The sequence below is a fragment of the Cinclus cinclus genome, chromosome 22 (genome assembly GCF_963662255.1).
Source record: "Cinclus cinclus chromosome 22, bCinCin1.1, whole genome shotgun sequence".
Classification (NCBI taxonomy): Eukaryota; Metazoa; Chordata; class Aves; order Passeriformes; family Cinclidae; genus Cinclus; species Cinclus cinclus.
This window is the reverse complement of record NC_085067.1, coordinates 7,623,087-7,642,701: the sequence shown is the minus strand read 5'-3', so window position 1 is coordinate 7,642,701 and position 19,615 is coordinate 7,623,087. Positions and strand designations below refer to the sequence as shown.

General features: G+C 44.3%; 1 protein-coding gene across 1 annotated transcript in view; it reads left to right on the top strand.

Moving 5' to 3' along the window:
* Positions 1-19,414, top strand: part of MYBBP1A (MYB binding protein 1a) — a 55,351-nt gene extending 35,937 nt beyond the window's left edge. The window contains exons 24-27 of the mRNA XM_062506958.1: positions 5,862-5,975; positions 17,123-17,224; positions 18,314-18,438; positions 18,913-19,414. Of these exons, the coding sequence (XP_062362942.1) occupies positions 5,862-5,975; positions 17,123-17,224; positions 18,314-18,438; positions 18,913-19,414 (843 nt within the window). The remainder of the gene's footprint in view (positions 1-5,861; positions 5,976-17,122; positions 17,225-18,313; positions 18,439-18,912) is intronic.
* The last annotated feature ends 201 nt before the right edge of the window (positions 19,415-19,615 follow it).

The following is a 19,615-nucleotide window of genomic DNA, read 5'->3' as shown; positions in this document are numbered from 1 at the left end:
AGGAATTACTGAATTTGGCTCCAAATCCAGGTGATCATCCAGGAGATGTTTTCATGGTCTTTGTGGGGAGTGTGAGCTCTCTCTGACTGTGCTTTCAGGCACCAGGAGTCTGTCTAGTGACTGACAATGTCCTTGTGCCAGGCTGGACAGAAGAGCCAGCCAGGAACAGGGTGCAGGGAAGGCGCTTCTTGGGTCCCTTAATCAGAGGGATAACAGGGTAAATTTGGGTAAAAGTTGATGTCTGATTTTTAAACCAAGAAATTACTGTGTAGTTGCTCAGATGTCCTTGCGTGGGCAATTCTGCACAGCTGAACATGCCAGCCACATTTTCCTAACAATCCATTACCCCAGAAGGTGTGAGCACTTTCCTCACTGAAACCTTCTAGTCAGCTACTAAATGACAGTCTTGCCTCTACTATTTGTGTATGACTTGTTTCCATGGTGGTGAGGAGGGAAAATAAGCTTTTGTTACCAAAAATAATTTTCTTAAGCCACAGCCAGGGCTTTGTCTTATCCTCCCTCCCTATTGGATTTGAAATATGTGTGAATCATGTCTGTGTGCACATGCTGTGTGTGAGATACTGCAGTTACATCTTGGGGACTGAGGAAAAGTTATTTGGCAAACATTTCTTAAACACCTCTGGCTTTCACTTTTTATATCTATAGTATTCAAATAAGTTTTGTATATTTTAAGTAAATAATTGGTGTTTGGTGCTTGTTCAGCGAGGAACATCCTGACATGTTAAGGATCTTCAAGCATAATTTCTTGTTTGTCCTTAAATTTGGAAAGAATTCTGTTCTGTCCCTCTTCTCATCTTCCCCCAATGGTGATACTCCAAGAGCTGGAGCCCCTCGGCTCTGGAGCCAGGCAGGAAGAGTTGGGGTGATCATGAAGAGAAAAGGCAAAGCTCCAGGGACACCTCAGAGCCCCTTCTAGTGCCTAAGGTGGCTCCAGGAGAGCTGAAGAGGGACTGGGGACAAGGGATGGAGTGACAGGACAAGGGGGATTGGCTTCCCACTGCCAGAGGGCAGGGATAGATGGGATATTGGGAAGGAATAAGAATTCCTTCCTGTGAGACTGGTGAGGCACTGGCACAGGTTGCCCAGAGCAGCTGCATTTCTCTGGAAGTGCTCAAGGTGAGGTTGGACAGGACTTGGACCAACCTGGGATAGTGGAAGCCCATGGCAGGGGTGGAACAGGATGGGCTTTAAGGTGTCCCATCCAGGCCAAACCAATCCATGATTGTATGGTATACACAGCATACATGGTATATACAGCCATTGCCTCTGAACAGCCTGCTGGGAATTTGCTGTGGGGAACAGAGTTATTGTTGTGTTGTCTTATTGTCCCATCCCTCTCATAATTTTTCCTTTTGAATAACATTCAAGGCTGAGTTTCTAACTTGGACTCAGCTGCCAAGCCAATATCAAACAGACTTGTAGCTCATGGGCTCAGAAATACTCAAATGGATGAATCAATCTCAATCACTGATGGCTGAGAAGTAAGAAACCCTGAAACTCAAGATTGCTCAGTTGGAGTCTTTGTCTCCATCCCACATCCAGTGTGAATGTAAAATTAAAATAGTTTGTATGAGCAGAAATGGGACTAGATTGGCACTTGCTTCATGGCTTTGGATACTCTCTGTTTTCTTTTTAAAAAAAGCTTTAAGAGTAATTGGAAGAGACTTTTGCTATGTTGCTCTGGATTTGCTCTGTAGCAATAAATGACAGGTTGTTCTCCTGTAGCCAATATTGCTCTGAGGTGGAGCTTTTTGATTTTGGAGTGGGGTGGTTGATTTATTTTAAACATGTAATAAATTACAGATAATTGAGGATTTTATTTCATAGTTTAATTGTTTATTAAAATTAAAAGAAAACTTATTTAGAATTTCCCCTATTCTTGGCTTCTGTTCTTTTACCCAGCTTTCCTGGTGGCATCTGTCGCAAATGCAGCATGTGATTCATGAGATTGCAGTCTTAAAGGGCTTGGGAGGAAAGAATTTCCAAAAGTGCAATTATTTTTTGCCATATCCCTGTTGCTGTAGAATAGTCTTAACGCTGAGGATTACACACTGAGAGCTGCTGTTTTATGCTGTGTGCTGGCACTGAGTCAGATGTGCTGGCAGGGCAGGCTCTGTGCCAGAAGGGAGACATCAGTGCTCTGAAATACCAGTGGCTCTATGGTGTGATACCAGCTTTATATTTTTGTCTCCTGGACTTCCAAGAGCAGTGGAATGTTGATAAAACTCCTAATGCTTCTTCACTTCTAAAAATGTATTTGAGTTGCACAAACCTGTAATTTTCCAGGTAAAATGTTTGCCATATATATATATATATATATAACATAAAGGGAATAAGATGCTCTTGCCACACTACAAGCCAGGCAAACTTGCTGCCTCTTTCTTGAAAGATGGAAATGGCTGTCAGGGAGTTTGGAAGGATTACTCAGCTGTAGCCTGCAAACTGCTTTGGGATCACCCAGCAGAAGAGCTGTGAGAATACTCAGAGTTGGGGCTTGGTGTCACAGTGCAGGCACATCTTAAGGTTCCTGCTCCTCTGATGGTGGCAGTGCTCATTTCAGTGTGTTTTCCCTCAGGACTGTGCCTGGGTGGCAGTTTTTTTCACTTGTTTGCAAAGCCATCTCCAGCCAGTATCCTAAATCACCTGGGATTGAAAAGTCTTTATTTTTGCATCAGGAACAAGTGTCCTCCTATTAACAGAGTGCTTTTCTTTGGAAAAACAACTCTGAATTTAGGTCATGCCTTCATCTCTTCAGGATTGCAGACAGAATCTTTACAGTATTGCAAAGGCTTATTTGTTTTGTTCTTTTTCTCTTTCACAACTGGAGTGATTGAAAACATCTCGATCTGTTCCTTTCCATCCAGCTCATCTGGCTGGTGACTGGGGAAAGCAACTTCTGACCTACTTGGGCTAGATACCTGCTTTCAATAGGAAAGCTGTCTGGATTGGTGGGGCTTTAATCCATTACTTTATTTAATGGTTAGGCCAGATGTCTTGTCCTTCATGTGCAGGATTTGTTGTGCACACTCCACTCACACTCCCTTTTAGTATATGACTAAGGTGGGTAAGCACCCCTGGGAACTGCCAGCACATCCTGGTTACTGTAGTGAGCACATTGCCTGTTTCAGAAAGAAATCACAACCATTTGCATGGAATGGTATTCTGTGTAATTGTTGTAGATAAGAGAGAAATGAATAAAGCCACAGAAAATCTTAGGGTCAGCACTGCCCTTAGTTATTGTTTGTTCTCTGGTCCCACATGGACTGATAATGAGCCTTTCTGCCTTGTTTAGTTTATGCTTGATAGAGATGTGTGGGAGTCTGTATGTGTATCTACTGCACCTGCTTGAATAGACTTCCCTTGTGGGTTTTTTTATACTATATTATTGTTTTTACTATTTTATGGTTCTTTTTAAAAACTGACATTAAGGAGAAAATGTTTTGATTAGGCAACTGGGTGGCTTCCAGTGCACAGGATACACTGCAGCATACAGCTCCCTTTAGAAAAAGCTCTAGTCTGGCTGTCAACTGCTTGAACTGTTCTCACATTCTCATTTCAGGGACTGCACATATGTGGGGAATTACAATCCTCTTTTCTGAACTGAACTGGAGTTTAGTAGCTGGGAGTCTTGAATCTTCTGCTATTTTTGTCCATTTGTGAAGTGTTGTAGGTCCCATTCAGGGACTGTTCTCAGTGCACTGCACAAGTCTCAGGTCTCCAGAGCTGCTGACTGGAGCAGTTCCCAAACAGGTCCTTGTCACTGGTGCCTCTGGAGTTAACCTGTAGTCCTGAGATATCCCAGGATACCTTAACACACCCCTCTCTCTGCTTCACACCCACTTGCAGTGTAAATGTGTTTGCAATTTTCAGAGAAGAGCTGGTGGCTGGAGGTTTGTGATCCTGCCTGGGCTTTTCAGAATGAATTACAGAGGGCCAGGTTCTCTTTGTAATTGCACTGAAGTGAGTTTCCACTACGTAGACACATGCAGGCATGCCATAATTTGTTCTGTAAGACACAGCCACCCCATAATTACAAGGTATATGTAAACCTGCCTGCCTTGAAGATGGTGTTTGGGTATTCTCTCTCATTGAATGAGCATAAATCTTCTGACATGGTCTCATTGGTTCCCTGCTGCATTTTCACCTTCCAGTAAAGAACAGAATTTCTGTGTGTAATGAAAGCTCTTTCTGTTTGGATAATTCTCTTCACTGGCTCTACTGGTGCAAACTGGAGGCAACTTTGCAAGGATGTGAGACATTATCTGTTGTGAAACAGATACAAGTGCTGATGTTCTCCAGGGAGCAACCTGTGTTCCACTATCCCATCTGTCCCAGAAGCCTGGAATGTGTTGTGTAGGAAACACAGACACTTCTGACATGTTCTGTTTGACTGCCTATGGCTCTGGCTGATCATACTGCTCTCAGGAGTGCCAGGGATTTCTTCTCTTGCTCACTTTGAATTATTCAGTAAATAGCTCCCTAGGAATGACCCAAGACAAGTTTTTAGCTTTCTCTCCATGTTTTTCAGGTTGCTTCTGTTTGACCCAAGAGGTCCCTGGAAGCCAGGTTGGGTATCACCAGGTTGCTTTTGTCCTTGAGGTCTCAGACTTTTAATCTCAATGTTTTTCATAAGGAGCTTTGTAAACTTTGCTCATTTGTTTTCTGTGATACGTGGTTAAAGAACAGCAGCCGTTGCTTTCTTTGGATGAGATTAACTCTTGTAAATCCTTCTGATTTTTGATATTTGTAAGTGCATTCAATTTTGGTCTGTGTGATGGCAGCTAGAGGCAACGATTTTTTCTTTATATGAGTAGAATTTGCTCACTAACTCAGTACTGCTACAAAAAATTCCCCCTTAAATCCTCTAAGCTATTTGTACTAATCCTCATTACTGTATTTTGTGCATTTTTCTATTTTGCCTTTGACTAATGCTGCATTTTTCTCTTGTACCTAAGAAAGCCTTAACATAGGAATTCTGGAATAGAAAAGGATATGTAAGAAGATTGCAGATTACTGTTGGTTTTCTAGTGGCCGTTCTTTTCATTGCTGTGTTAATGTAGGGGCTTAATGAGCAAGTTTGACTCCAGGGCAAGGCCTAGTGATGCTCTGAACATCAGTTCCCATCTACTATTCCTTTGAAATGAAGCACTTGCTATCCTGCCAGCTTTGTTTTTTAAATATTTGTGCCTATTGCATTGGTCATGGCACAGGAAAGGGTGCAGTCACTTGAAGGTGCTGCCTGAAAACTTGAGGAGACCAATAGTGATGCCCTTGGAGCAGCTGCTAAAGCATGTTTTGGATATTTGTGCCTAAATCTAGAACTGTGATGATCCCTCCACTCCTCTTTGACCTTCTCTTTTATATATGTGCATTCAACCAAAACCCACCACCCTGTCTCCTGAGGGGTGACTCTAACAACCTAGAGAATGTTTTCAAACAGAGCCCTTTGCTGGAGGAGGGCAGGTTTAGGTTGGATATTAGGAAGAAATTCTTCTCTGGGAGGGTGGTGGGTCCCTGGCGCAGATTGCCCAGGAAAGCTGTGCATGCCCCATTCCTGGACATGTTCAAGGCCGGGTTGGATGGGCCTTAGAGCAACCTGGGATAGTGGAAGGTGTCCCTGTCCCTGTACTGGTCCCTGGCAGGGGGTTGGAATGAGATGATCTTTAGGGTCTCTTCCAACCCAAATCAGTCTGTGATGTACTTGTTTGATGAGGATATGCAGCCTTTGTAAGCTGGCCTCCCCTAGATGGTGTGTGTAGATGTTCACTTTAGCAGGGTATTTACATTGCTAACACTTTCCCTGGAGAGTTTAATGTTCTTCTCTCCCCTTTTTCTTTCAGGCCATGGCCTGTTTGCTTCTCCACAGAGTTCTGCTACTTCATGAACTGAAGCTCTTTGTTACAGAGGAGGAGTGGGAGGAATTGATCACCAGAAGCATCAGCCAAGTGACAAAGGTAACAACTCCAACATGTTTGAAGTACAGATGACACCTAATGGGTGCTACTTTCATTTGTCTGGTGCTTGATCTCAGAGCTGCAGTCTGGGACTGTGCTCAGCTTAAGTGGTCTTAGAGACCTTGTGCCTGATGGCACCAGCTCTGAGTAGTGCCTGCCAGGCTGGCAGAATTCTTGTAACACCACTGTGGTGTTCCTGATGCAGCTCAGTGAGGCTGATCCAAGAGTCAGAGCTCGAATTTTTGGGAATACACTTACACAGATCAATTTAAGTTTAAAAAAAAAATGGAAAAAGAAAAAAGAATGGAATGGTATTGTGAACAATGATTTCAGGACATGTCATGCAAGTTCTGTATTGGAATGAACTTCAGGGCCACAAAAGTAGAGCTGAGGTGCACTGGACTTCTGGCTCCTGGTGCATTGCAGGCCTTCTGGACCCGACTTCCTTGCTAATATTGTTCATCAGGGAAACCTTAAAATACATTGGAAAATAATTTGTACAGAAGAAGCAGAAATTACAGGGCTCCTGAGTCAGTAGCAAGTGCAAATTTTACCTGAGGACAGTGTTTGGGTGCAGCTATTACATGGGAGATGATCTGTGGGACAGGAGGTTGAAGAAGCAAATGCCATTGACTTTTATTCTTGTGGATTGGTGTGGGGGGAACCAAGCAGCCAAATTAATGTTGTGATGTGGTGACTAAACTTGATGACATGGGAGATTCCACTCTTGGAGTTTCTACGTAACTGTAATAATGACCTCTTCCTAAGGGTATCTTTCATTAATTACTCAGATGCTGGCTACATGGTAATTTAGGCTATTCTATAATTTGCTGTATTGAAACAGAGCAATTAGATCTGTTTCTTTCTGTCAAAGAGGGACAAAATCTAAGCAAGTTTAAAACAGGGAATTTAAAGATGTTGTTTATAATTCTGGATGCTCGGTTTCATTAAATACTTTTTATTTAAAGATTACATCAGGAGTCCAGTGGGTGGAGTTAGGTATGATTTTGTTTCTCAGCTACATAAAACATGCCACTCCTCCCAGCCTGGTCATTTCCATGTTTCTCTCTAGCAGCTGCATACATGCAGAACTCAGTGATTCACTGGGAAACCACAAACATTTACAATGCCTTTATGTTGTTCTTGTCAGGGAGAGTTTAGCAACTTGCAACCCATCCAAGATTATAATGAGCTTTGCTATTAAAGTTTCCTCAGTGCCTCTCATTTCTGTGGTCATGTGTGTTTAAAGAAAAATTCCTGAGAAATACTGTCAGTTTGTTTGGGTTGTCCAAGGTTTACCCTGTGGGCAGGAGGCCTCCCATACTGTTAAGTGGCAGTGGCATATAGCTGCTGTTTCTCTTTTTGGCCTGAAAAAGTCCTGAGATAACATTTCTGCAGACTGCTGTTTTTTGTTCATACATGTGGGAAGTTTTATCTACTTTCCTCCTGCTTCCCCAAGGTACTTAACCCAGCTGGTGTGGCTCTGTGGGGTGGGGCTGCTGCACATTAAATATTGCTCTAGTGAGAAGGGGTCAAGGACTTTGTGTTTTACCTAACAGCTTTGATTCATAGCCAAAGGCTGGCACTTGTACTGAAAAACTTTCTAAAGCTGCAAAAGGAATTCTGTGTCTTCCTGGTGGTACAGAAATGCTCACTTCTCTGAGTAAGAGTTGTAAATATGTGTAGTGGCTCTGTGGTGTAGTAAAATGATATTCACAGTGTCACTGATCTGTTTAAAGATGGTAAAAAAATCTCTTGTAGTAGAAGTCAGAGGCTGGGAACTGAGCAAATTTAGAATCTGTAGAAAGTATGTGTTTGTCAAAGAGACTATTTCACCACTAAGGTGACTTGCTGAGCAGTTTATTAGCCCTGAATCTCCAGGTGGACATTGTGTGCTTGGTTGACAGAGAAGCTGTCAGCTTCTGACAGGTTGGGTGGAAGTTCCAGGTTTGATGTTGAAGTTATGGGAAGAGTTTGTTTGGGAAGAGCTTCTACTAAACCACAGCCCTTTCTGTTGCTGCTGTCCTCACAAGCTCCTGCTTAGCTGGAGACTGGGAGGGTGTTTGCAGAACTCTGAGTTTCTCCTGCAGCTCAGTCTCATCTCTTTTCCTCTGAGACTTGTTTCCATGGTCATTCTAGGTCAGCTGTGATTTTAGAGGTATGTGAGTAGATTCTGGCAGATGTGGGTGCTTACCTATGAGAACTTGGACTGAAAGCTGTGGGATGCTGTGGAAAATGATATTTATTGCCCTGCCTTTACTTGAAATGTCTATATTTGTCATTGGCCATTCCTGCCACCATCCCTCACAAACAGTTGTTTTAAGAGGAAAAAAATGGTAATCGAGAATTTTGTACCTTTCTTTGACCCAGGGAAAGGTTTGCAACTCTTTAACTGATGTGCTCTTGTGATTCCAGCAGTGCTGTTACTCCCAAGGAGACTGTCACCTCAAGGCTTGGCCATGCTCTGTGTCCTGGGTCACATTTGCAGCTCAGAGGCTGTAGCTCCCCAGGTGCAGGATTGCCCTGGCAGGCTTATGGCTGTCAGAGAGGAAAAGATATTGTCTCCTGGTGCCCACCTGCTTATCCTGTCTTGCCTCAGGGATTGCACTGCACACCAGCTGAGATCCCTTGGTGAGGAGCGTCACCAGGGAAATCTGGGATGGGTTAGTAGGCAGTGATAGGAGCTGGAACTGAGGAAGAAGCAATATGAGACAAGTGCAGTCTTGGATATCACTGAATTATGCAGGCAAAGCTAAGAGGCAGATGAGGGAGAATCAACGGCCAGGAACGTTAAGTGAAGAGACAGATTCCTGAAATAGCAGCTTTAGCTGCTGCAAGGCAATGGCTCTTGTGCTTACATAAGCTAACTTGACCTTATTTGTTCCCAAACTGTTTAAGCATGCTTATAAAACATACATCATGGCCATGAGGGATCCATGTTTGCCCTCTCCTTACTGTCAGTGAGGCAGGTCTTCATGTCCCTTTGAGTACTTTGGAGTTGACTTGTTTGTGTGAGAGCCCTGCTTGCTGTTGGTGCTCTTGGCTTTTGCTGCTGTGCACCTGGGCAGAAAGTGTTGTCCACAGCCCTGCACTGCAAAGGTGAGGAAGCAGAAAAACAGCTCTAGCACAGTTTTGGCCTCCCAAATTCCATATGGTTACTTTACACAAAGCAGAATCTTGCTACAGTTGCTCAAGTGTGTTCCAAGTGTGGATCTGGATGGCTCAGTTGTGTTCACGGTATAAGGAAATAGTGTTGCTTCATGTTGTAAGTGACAGAGCTCACCTGGGATGCTGGAACATTTGACAGAAACATTTTCCTCTTGGAGAGCTTTGTTCTTTATCAGTTGGTCTCAAAGTGCTTTACAGAGGAAGTTCAAAGCAGTGAGTTGTTGATGTAATGGAGAAAGTATTTTGCAGAAACCCAAGACGTAATGGATTTGGTTTGCTAAAGCCGTTCATCCTGTTTTACAGGTGACACTCCTTGGCTGGGAGCTGAGCCAAGAATCAAACTTGGGTCTCCTGAGACATCTCAGGGACCTTTTTTGTGCTTGGACAATCTGAGCATCTCTTAACTTGGCTCCAGAACATTCCTGTGTGTTGGGCAGTGATGTCTGTCCCACGGTCACCTCTGCTGATTGTTGTGAGGCTGCCCAAATAACACAGTGAAGTTATTGCAGAGCCCGAGAGGTCCAGTTCCCCATTCCATATAGGAAGCTCTCACCCAGTTTTGGTGAGGGATCCCTGGGTCCACTAGGGCTCACACACTGTTTTGGCTCTACCCAGCACCTCTCAATTTGATCTCTCAGTCATATATCTCATTTGATATTTCAGCTCTCTCGGTTGTCACTGTAGGCACATTTTGGTGTTTACTTCCCTTGTTAGATATATTTATGTTTTCTTTTTATATGTTACAAAATTACTGTCTTGGCTTTGGAGATATCTTGAACCTGTACCAGCTTTTCAGTAACTCACTGACAAATTCAGGGCAGGAACTTCCAGATTCTGAATACATAATTTCATTACCTTTTTTGTCATCCCTTTCCTAGGGACCAGCTTGCCCTCCTGAACTGAGGTGTTCTGTGTAACTCCCAACTTATGCTGAAACTCCCAGTTATGATGTGAAAGTCAAAGGGAGTGGGAATAGTCCGGAAAATACATATTTTTATGGCTGTGAACTTCAAAACCAAACAGCCCTCAGAAAACTGTTGTTAAAATAGCTTTCTCTGGCTTGAACACAGTAGTTACCTCAGGGTTTCCTTTATCTTTCTTCAACAAGTACATCATAAAAAGAGAGAAACTTTACTACTGATTTTCCCTTTGCTTGTTTTGTCAGTGTCATAAGGAATAGGCAGAGCAGACAGTGTTCCAGTTGGCTGTTTGAAACCCAAATGGGATCTAGGCATTTGATCTTGCACTGTAAAAGCCATGACAGAATCTAATACCTAGGTTCTGTGCAAGACCAAAGCACTCCCAGTCACCAGTGCTGGAGGCTTTCAGACACTTACACAGAACCCCAGTGAGATGCATTTGTTGCCTCCATACACTTAGGTGGTTGCTTAGGCTTGGACTGGACAGGTAGGGAATCACATGGCCTGGGAAGGGATGGCATAGATAACCCAAGGCCTCTTTTCTATATTATGTGGAAGTCACTGTGCTCCACTGAAGACCATTGTTGTACAGCATTCCAGGGTTTTGTTAATATGCTGTTGTTCAGTGGGGGATTTAAAATAAATCTCTGGAGTTCCTGAGAATGTGTAGGGGAGAGAGGGATATACTAAATGGCCTTCCAGTGTAGACATGCCCTTAATTTCTGAAGGGCATCACATTTGATTATCAGTATCTTAATTTGTAGTGAGATAAATTATTAAAGTGACTTCATCAAATGTGAAAAAAAGCCATCTTTCAATTTTTTTGCTTGAAGATTGCCTGAATCTTTATCTGTCCATCTTTATACATTGTTAATTCATTGCCCTTTCTCAGCCTCTTTGCTTGTAAAATGAGGCCAGTAGTGATTTAACTGATATCTTTGAAGTGCTTTCAGAATACTGGATGTCTCAGTGGAAACTTCCTTTTCCCCTATTCCCTCAGCTGTCCTGGCTGTTTTTTCCCTGCTGCATTTTCATATGGACTTGGGGAAAAAAAAAATAGATCAAGATCATTAAACTTGGGAAAGTGTTGACATTTTCTGTGAGGATGGCTTCTGGGTTTTTTGTCTCCTTCCTCTAATAACTGCCAAAATAAACATCACCAAAAGTGTCTTTATTTACACCCTTCAGCATGTGGGTCTGCTTAGTCTTCAGCCTTCCCTTCTCAATCAGGGGCAAGCAGAAGCTTGGTGGTTCCTACCCTTTGAGAAGGAAGTAAGTTTTGAACATTCATACCTTCAGTCTTCAGAAACTTAGTGAGAGAAAATGATTGGAGGAGGAGGGCCTGTCAGTGCTTCTTTTTCTGCCTTTCAGTGCTCTCAGCAGCAGCTGCTGTGCTGCTCAGGTGAGTGGTGTGGCAACCTCTCTTTGTGTACCTGGTGTACATGGAGTTGGAAATGGATGTGGCTCTGTGGATAGATGAAAACTGGAGTGAAGAGACATACTGCTCTTCCCTCCTCTCTTCTTTGTCTTCCATGGTTTAGCCCTGAGTTCTGGCTTGGGATCTATTGTATAGTGAATATTATCATGAAAGGAAATATTTGGGGCTAGCCTGTCTGGGTTTGGGAAGCTCTGTCATAGTTTGTGTTGCATCATGTTACTTGGCCTCTGTGAGATGGGGGAAGGATGCTGGTGTACCTCATTCCTCTTAGGAGAAGCACAAACAGAATAACAGGAGAGGCAAGGGGATACTGAGCATACAGAATATTCTGTATGCTCACATGGGATAGGAACAGGAGCTGTGAGCATACAGAACACTGCAGTCTTTCAGTCTTCTTAAGTTTATTCTTAACCTCTCAAATAACACAGGCATGTTCTGTCCTTCCTGAACCTCACCTGTATGGTGGCATGGGAAATCTTGTGCTTTGGCTCAGGTACTGGACATGGCTTGTAGGACCCAAGATGCTCTTGCTGGGCCCCTCTGGCTGTGATTCCACCACAGGGACCTGAGCTATACCACCAGCAACATCCCAGGTGCCACTGTTCTGGGATGCTGCATGCAGCACGGAGCTGGGGCACAGCTGGGATCTCAGCATTCAGAGCTCAGACTTCTGGCACTTCCTCCTTGTGGCTGGGGACGTTCTGTGGGTTGGAACCTTTGCTGAGCTCTGCTGCTGGAGAAGAGACTTTACCTGAGGAGTCCAGTGGTGTAAGGTGTGTCTGGGAAGGACTTAGTTCTGTGTCCAGCCATGAATCCACACATTCATCCATCAGCTTCTGGTCTGCTGTGTGGGAGAAGGGGATGGATGGAGGTAGCACAGAGTGCAGAAAGAATGCAAGCTGGCTGACCTTCTCCAGCTCTCGGTGATGGATCTGTCAGGCTGATCCCATGGAGGGGAAGGGCTGTTTGTTTCAAACAATGGACTAGGCTGAAGGACATGCTGGGAATGCAAAAACATGAAATGGCATTCAAAGTTCCAGCTGGGAGCTGAGCTTATCTCTAGTGGCAGGGCACTCTGTGGAACTTGAGATGCTGCTGTGTCTTGTGGGTCTGGGCTGAGTGTGTCCCCCAGTAGTCCTTGTGAAAGGGGCAGAGTTGCAGGCAGGTGTGGATGTGGAAACTTCCAGAAGCATTGGCTCCATGTAACAGCATATTCCCATCTCCCCTGCAGGGAAGTTGGGTGCTGGCTGGGATGCTGACTTTAGCTCTAGGTGCACAAACAGCACTTCTGCTATGTGGTGGGTTTCAGGGGAGTTTTGGACTATGAAACTGAGCTGTGTGGTTATAACTACATGCCGGCTCTCTGTCCTACCTGTGTGACTGATTTACTGCAGCTATTCACCTCCTGTGCTCTGACTAACTTGTTTTACACTTTGTGAAGATGGGGGAATGTTGAAAAGTGCAATGTGACATGGAACGAAGGCTGGATCCTGCAGCAGTTGGGATATATTCCCATGTGATACAGGAATGAATGATATAATAAAACCCACTGATTGTTAAGATGCTGGCAGTGTGCAGTTCTTGTAGAAAGCTGAGAAGCAGAGAACTTTGGATCCAGGAGTGCCCTCCTCCAGAAACAGCCAGAGGCTTTTGTAAGCAGCGTGTCTGACCTAACAAGACAAAGCCATCTCTGCCAGCTGAATCCACGTAGGGTGAGGCAGGAGCTGCATTGCTGTGTTGGCTTGAGGTGAGATGGGAGTTCCATGTGAAAATTGCCTCCATAGTTTTTTCTTTTGGAAAATGACCTGCCCAGATCTGCTGGCAGCTCAGATGTACAGACATGATTAACCATCACAGGTATTGCTGAGCTGGAACTGTAACTGAGATACCCTGTGAAGTGAGACTGGCTGTTCCTGAAGCAGCAGAGTGAGAAAAGCAGAAAATGGGAGAAAAGCAACATAAATCAGGAAGTGATGCAGTGTAGCTGTTTGGTATAAATCATGTGGTCTCTCTGCTTCTAGTATTGCATCATTGGGCTGTGTGACCCTTGGGTTGGTAGTGCTTTCAGAGGCCAGGGAGAGAGGGAGTTGGGAACCTCTGGAACAGCACATGGCAGAGAATCACAGAATAGGTGGTTAGACAAGTTCTCCTGGGTTTTCCTTTAACTCTCCACCAATGAATTGCAGCATAGCTGGAAGCAAACCCCTGCTTTGTGCCTCAGTTTTGCTGTGTAAAACATCTTTACCAGCCTTGTGCAAGTGTTTGTGAGCTGATCAGTGTTCAAGGATCTCCCAAGGGTGCAGCAGAGGACTGAAAACTACTTCTAAGGCATGTTTGCTATGTGTTGCAGTTTGCCATCTATTACATAATAGCTTTTGCTTTAATTTTATGATTGGATTGTATACATTTCCCAAATAAAATCGGGCTAGGCCTGTAAAATGATTGACCTCTGCAGCTGGGTGGCAGAGCTGATTTTGTCACTTGGGGACCTGAGTGAGGGAGCAGAACACAGCATGCAAACAATGGTTGGTACCCTGTGTAGCAGGAAGTTTTATAATTACTTGAGATTAAGTTGTATAAATTCTCGGGAAAGCTGCTTTTGACTTCTGGACCCAGTTCTTCCCATTGAAGAGGCTTTGGATTTAATTCCCTGGGAGCCATTTCCTCAGGTTTGCCAGCAGTCCCAGTCCAAAGTCAGCTTCTTTTACATAACCAGAGTGAGCATGTTTGTGTTGGTGTCTCATGCTAACACAAATAACACAAATCCCACTGAAGCAAACAGCACAAACAACACAAATCCCATGGAAGCAAATGCTCCATTCTCCCTGCTATTGGGAGGAGGAGAATGAAGCAATGCCTAATTAGAGATGCCATCTCATGGAATGCTAATGGGAAGTGCTCTGAGTGGTGAGATCAAGATAAGAAGTGACTCTGGGCTCAAGTCTTTAGGGAGGCTTGACTGTCTCAACCTACCACATACAGAGGTGGTGGTGGTTTTGTGCTTTATTAGCAGATTTGTTTTACACCTTTGTAGCAGAAGGGAAAGGGAGGAGGCATATGTTGAGAAACAGTAAAACTTTACCTGAATCCAGCTTCCTTAAAGCCAATCCTTCTGCTTCTGGGCTAGAGAAAATTGTACAGTCTGTAGGAGTGAATTATCTACTGCTCCCCTGTGGCTTCTTTGGCTTCTCCACTCACCTTCCTTGTTCCTTCCTGGTCTTTGAGAGCTGTTTTAAACGGATCCATTTCAGTAGGGAGCTCTTTGTTTGAAGAGCATCTGAATTGTACCAGTTTGCTTCTGGCTGTTTATATTGGTGGATGTGTGGTTGTGTTTCCAGATTCATGCAAAACACTGCTTTTAATAGAGATGTTTAGTCACTAGTGATGTTTTCCATTTCCAGCTGGGCCAGCCACTCTTCTTTCCACAGGTCTGCATGAATTTGGTTGGGTATCCCCTACTAGATGCATGTCCCAGTTGCCCCAGCACCTGAAAACTTGTGTAGTGCTGAAAATCAGCCCCTCAGGTGTTGTTTCAGAGCTACAGGACTTTTCTGTTGACTTCAGTAGGATTTGTTTCAAGCCCTTCAAAGCATCAGGGCAGCAAGAACAGGCAGAGCCAAGTGAGCATGATTTAAATGCAGCTGTCTGCATCACTCACGTACAGTGAAGAGAAAATGCAATTTATTTTTAACACCTTTTTAATTCTAAAGTGTTTGTATATTGATAAGATGAAATGACAGTTAACTTCACTTTGACTCCATCTCACAGCACTGCCCTGATTCTTGTCCCAAGGACCTGACAATCCATGCTGATTTTCTCTTAGTGTGAACTTGTGCACAACTTAGAAGGATCTCACCCTAATAGTCTCTCTGAAAGGTGATTTAACCACAAGGAAGACTGTTAGCCTGGCAATATTTTGTTCTTCAAATTACAAAGAAAATGTTTATGTAAATCAGCCTTTTTTGTTTATTATTATTTTATTATTAGTGATAAGCCTAATAAACTGAATGTGCCTGACCCATGGGGTTTTATATCCTACATGTGAAGATTTATTTTTTTTCCAATCACACACATTATATTTGTCTCTCTTTTTACCTGGGAGACTTCAGAGCTGTGGAACTGTGTGACCTTGTAGGTTAATGACAGCTCTGGAATAGAGTTGCAGTGCATCTGTCTATATCAGAAGAGAGTAATTAGCAAGTTATTGATAGTCAGATGAAGTTGTAGCTTGAATTCCAGCCAGCAGAATGGCTTTCTAATACAGGGCTTGAATGGACCATCCTGAACAGGAAATAACTGTATCTTTATTATTTAAAAAAGATACTCCCAGGGTGTGGAGCCTGTACAGATAGTGAATAATTCTACTTGAAGGCTGCTGTTTTTGCAGACATGTTATCTTGTCTCCCCACTTTTTATGCTGAAAGTGTTCCTTACACTCTTGCTGGGCATCATTATTTTTCAGTTGCGAGTGTCATTACTGAAAGAACTTACTTTGGGGAATAGATTTCTTATGTCTCTCAGTGTCTGCAAGGATTTTTTATTTTATTTGCCAACTTTGTGCTGATATAGATGGAGAATTGGAATACAGGATCTATGAGAGAACCACATACCACTGCTGGGTACAGGTTTTTGGCAGGGACTTTTCAGCCTGAGGAGCTGAGGATGCTGAGCATGGGATGGGCTTTGCCCCTTGGCTGTGTTGAAATGTCCAAATTCCAAGGAAAGGAGGGCTTGGCCACAGGTGCAGCCTTCTCTAGAGAAACAGGCTTTGATGGGACATGGCACTGTCCATAGCACACTTGTCTCTGCAAATCCTATTTCATGTTAGTGTGACCCGTGTGGGGTTTGCTGTCCACACAGAAATAGAGTAGGGAGGAAAAGGACCAAGTAAGCAGGGATGAAGGACCAGCTGCAGGCAGAGGATCAGTGCTGCTGGGCTGCCTCTTTGATCCAGCTGCCTTTTTATGGCTATTTTCTGCCCTTTTTGTAAATAACTGCCTTTTATTTGACCTAACTTTGGTGTGATTTTCCTCTAAGCCAGATCTTTCAGTGTCTCAGAAACCCTGCAGCACACAGAGAGAACACAGGAGAGATTTTTCCCTCAGTTACTTTGGTGAACTTAAGCTTGACAAGCCCTGTTATAGGCTGGCACCTGGGATTTCCTGGGCATAAGTATTAATGGAGTTCTGCAGTAATGCTTTGTGTGTAAATCCCAGCTCCTGAAGCTGAGTAGCTGTGGTCCATCAGGTGTGTCTATGGTCTGGCAGCTTCCTGGCCTTTCCAGGGCAGGGTCAGGGATTATTGTACCTCTTTTTTTCTCCAGGAAAGCATCTCCAGCTGTGCTTTAGCTTAGAAATTATGGACAGCAGCAAGTTTGTGCTTCTGTAATATTGCTTACTCTTACTTTGTCCAGTTGTTTCTTAATTAAACTGGGTATCAGAAGCTTTCACCAAGTGCCTTCCTGAGCTTTTCCAGAGTTTGGTGGCATTTGTGTTCCACAATTACTTTGCTGACAGGTGAATCCTGCCATTCATTACCTGTTTTCTGCTTTCTCCTGTGAAGTGTGATTTGTTTCCCCATCTAATGTGTGTTCCTTCTCAATCTTCTAATTTAATTTGCAGTGTTTGAAAACACTTGGAAAACCCATCATTAAGGCTGAGAAAGAAAAAGTTACCAAGAGCTTGGAGCTGTTGAACTTTCTCCTTAAAACTGTGACAGGGCAGGTGAGTGTGTGATCCAGTATGTGACAAATGGCTGTTTTCTGACTGTCTTTTAAAAGTCACACTTATATTTTGCCATGTGATTGCTACATCCCACCTCATTTCCTACCAAAAGTACCTCCAGAGGGAATGTCTGCTTGGATCTGAGGGCAGAAGAGCCCTCCTGTCTGAAGGAGTGATCCATAGTCTTTATGAGCTGATCTCCAGAGGATAATTTATGCAGTGTTCAGCAAACACTGGTGGCATCTGCTTTCTTAGCAGCAGAAATACAGCCTGAGGTAGAGTGAGGGTGGGTTTTATCTCAGGTGATTGCTCTTTCCTCTCCACCGAACTGCAGAGATTATGATTCCCAAAACCAGACTTAATAGCTTTAAGAGCAAAAGTGAAGCTTTGTTCTTTGCTTTCCCTAATAAAAAATTACTTTTTTGAGCATGCAAAGATTTTCTGTAGGTGACAAAATACCTCCTTAATTTGGTTGTATTTACTGGAGGAAAACACCACAAGCAGCAGAATTGTCAAAGCCCAGTTTCCTACTGATAAGCCCAGAGCTCAGACCACAGCCTGTTTCTTTGTGAAGACCTAATAGGAAAGTGGGTGGAGAAGAGAGATCATTTCCAAGATTCCTGTAGGAGCTGAATAGCCTTTGAGACACCCCCTTGTGCCTATTTTGACTGAGATTATGCAGTGGGTTACAGAAGAGGGTGCCAGATCTTTAGAAACCAGACTGAACATGCTGCTGCTTTTCTCCTGGATGGGTACATAGTCATGTGTCTTCTTTTCCCAGCCATGGACAGGAAAGGAAAGTGAACTGAACTTTCCAGGTTTTTTTATGACACTGCAGTTCTGTTAGACTCATGCCTCTCATGGTAGAAACTCAAGTTTTCAAGCAAACCCAGTAGCTGATGGCATGGTGTGACTCACCAGTTTTTGCCCCAAACTGAAGTGGTGCAAACAGACTCAAGGCAGTGGCTTGGAGGAGCCAGGCAGGATTGGTAATTACTGCCACAGCCTTCCCCTAAGAATGCCCTGTGCCCTGCTGCTGTGAGTGCCCCTCCTGAGTTCACTCCACAGATCTCCTCTTGCCTCTTGCAGAAGCTGAATGTGAAGCTGACAGAGGTGGAGGAAGTGCTGCTCACTCTGAACCAGCTGGAAGACATTGGGAATTCACCACGGCTCGACTCTCTCTACTGGAACGTCATGCGCTGGCTGAACTACACGTACGTGTGCTTGGCATCCTGGCACTCTGCCTTGTCTGGGGGCCTGCCTGCCTGCCCTGCTTATGTGTGGTGATGTGGGGAGGTGGGAAGAGAAAGGAAGTCAAGGCAGCAAGTTCAGGGTGAAGTTTAATGGACCTCCTTGGTCGGTGGGGTTGAGACGCTCATTAATGCTTGTTTGGAATAATTCTGGGCTCACTGTTCTGTGTGCTTACATCTTGGGATTTGTACTTGATGGGAACGGGTTGTAACATATGACTGACTTGTCTGATGCCTGATCATGTGTTGCCAGAAGACTGAGAAAGCCAGGGCCACAGGCAGGCATTACCCCACCTCCATGGATAATACCCATCCTCATCCTGTGCTTCCTGCACCTGTCTGGTGCTTCTGCCTGTTCATGGGCTGCCTGTCACATGGATCACGCTGTTCTCTGGCTGTAAATTAAGCTGCTCTTGGTTGTTGGCATTCTCTCTGCAGGAAGCCCAAGAAAGAGAAGACAGCCAGTAAACCCCCACAGGGAGTGGAGCTGCTCAAGAGGAAGAGAAAAGGTTTCCTGCCAGAGACCAAGAAACGCAAGAATCGCAAGAAAGGCATCCAGGAGAACGGGGTGGTACCAGGGGAAGATGGAGAACCAGCAGCCCCAGAGGAACAGCCCCTGGGAACAGAAATCCCCAAGCATAAGAAAGGCCTCGTGCCTGGTGGCAGCAAAAAGCATCTGAACAGGGGGGGCAAGGAGAACGGAGTGGCAAAGGCAGGAGGTGGGGACCTCCCCACTGCTAATGAAGGAGATGCTGTGGCTGAGAAGAAGAAGAAAAGGAAGAGGAAAAACAGAAAAAGAAAGGGTGCTGCAGGCAATGAAGCTGAGCAGGCTCCAGCTGCAAAGAAAACTAAAGGGAGTGTTGTCCAGGAGACCCAGCAGAAGCAAGACAAAGCCAAGAAGAAGAGAAAAGAGAAACAAGCTCCAGTGCTGCAGGAGTAAACTCTGTGGACTCAGCCAGGCCTGGCATGGCTTAGCATGGCTCAGTAGACTGTTGAAATACCCTTAATATCTATAGTTTTTATGCTCTCCATGACTTTTAAATAAACCTTCCATGATGCTGAGCTCGAAAGCTTTGGGTCTGGCTTGTGTGGAGGGCTCAGCTAGAGCACAGACAGCTTCAGGAGATTACACACCCTCCAG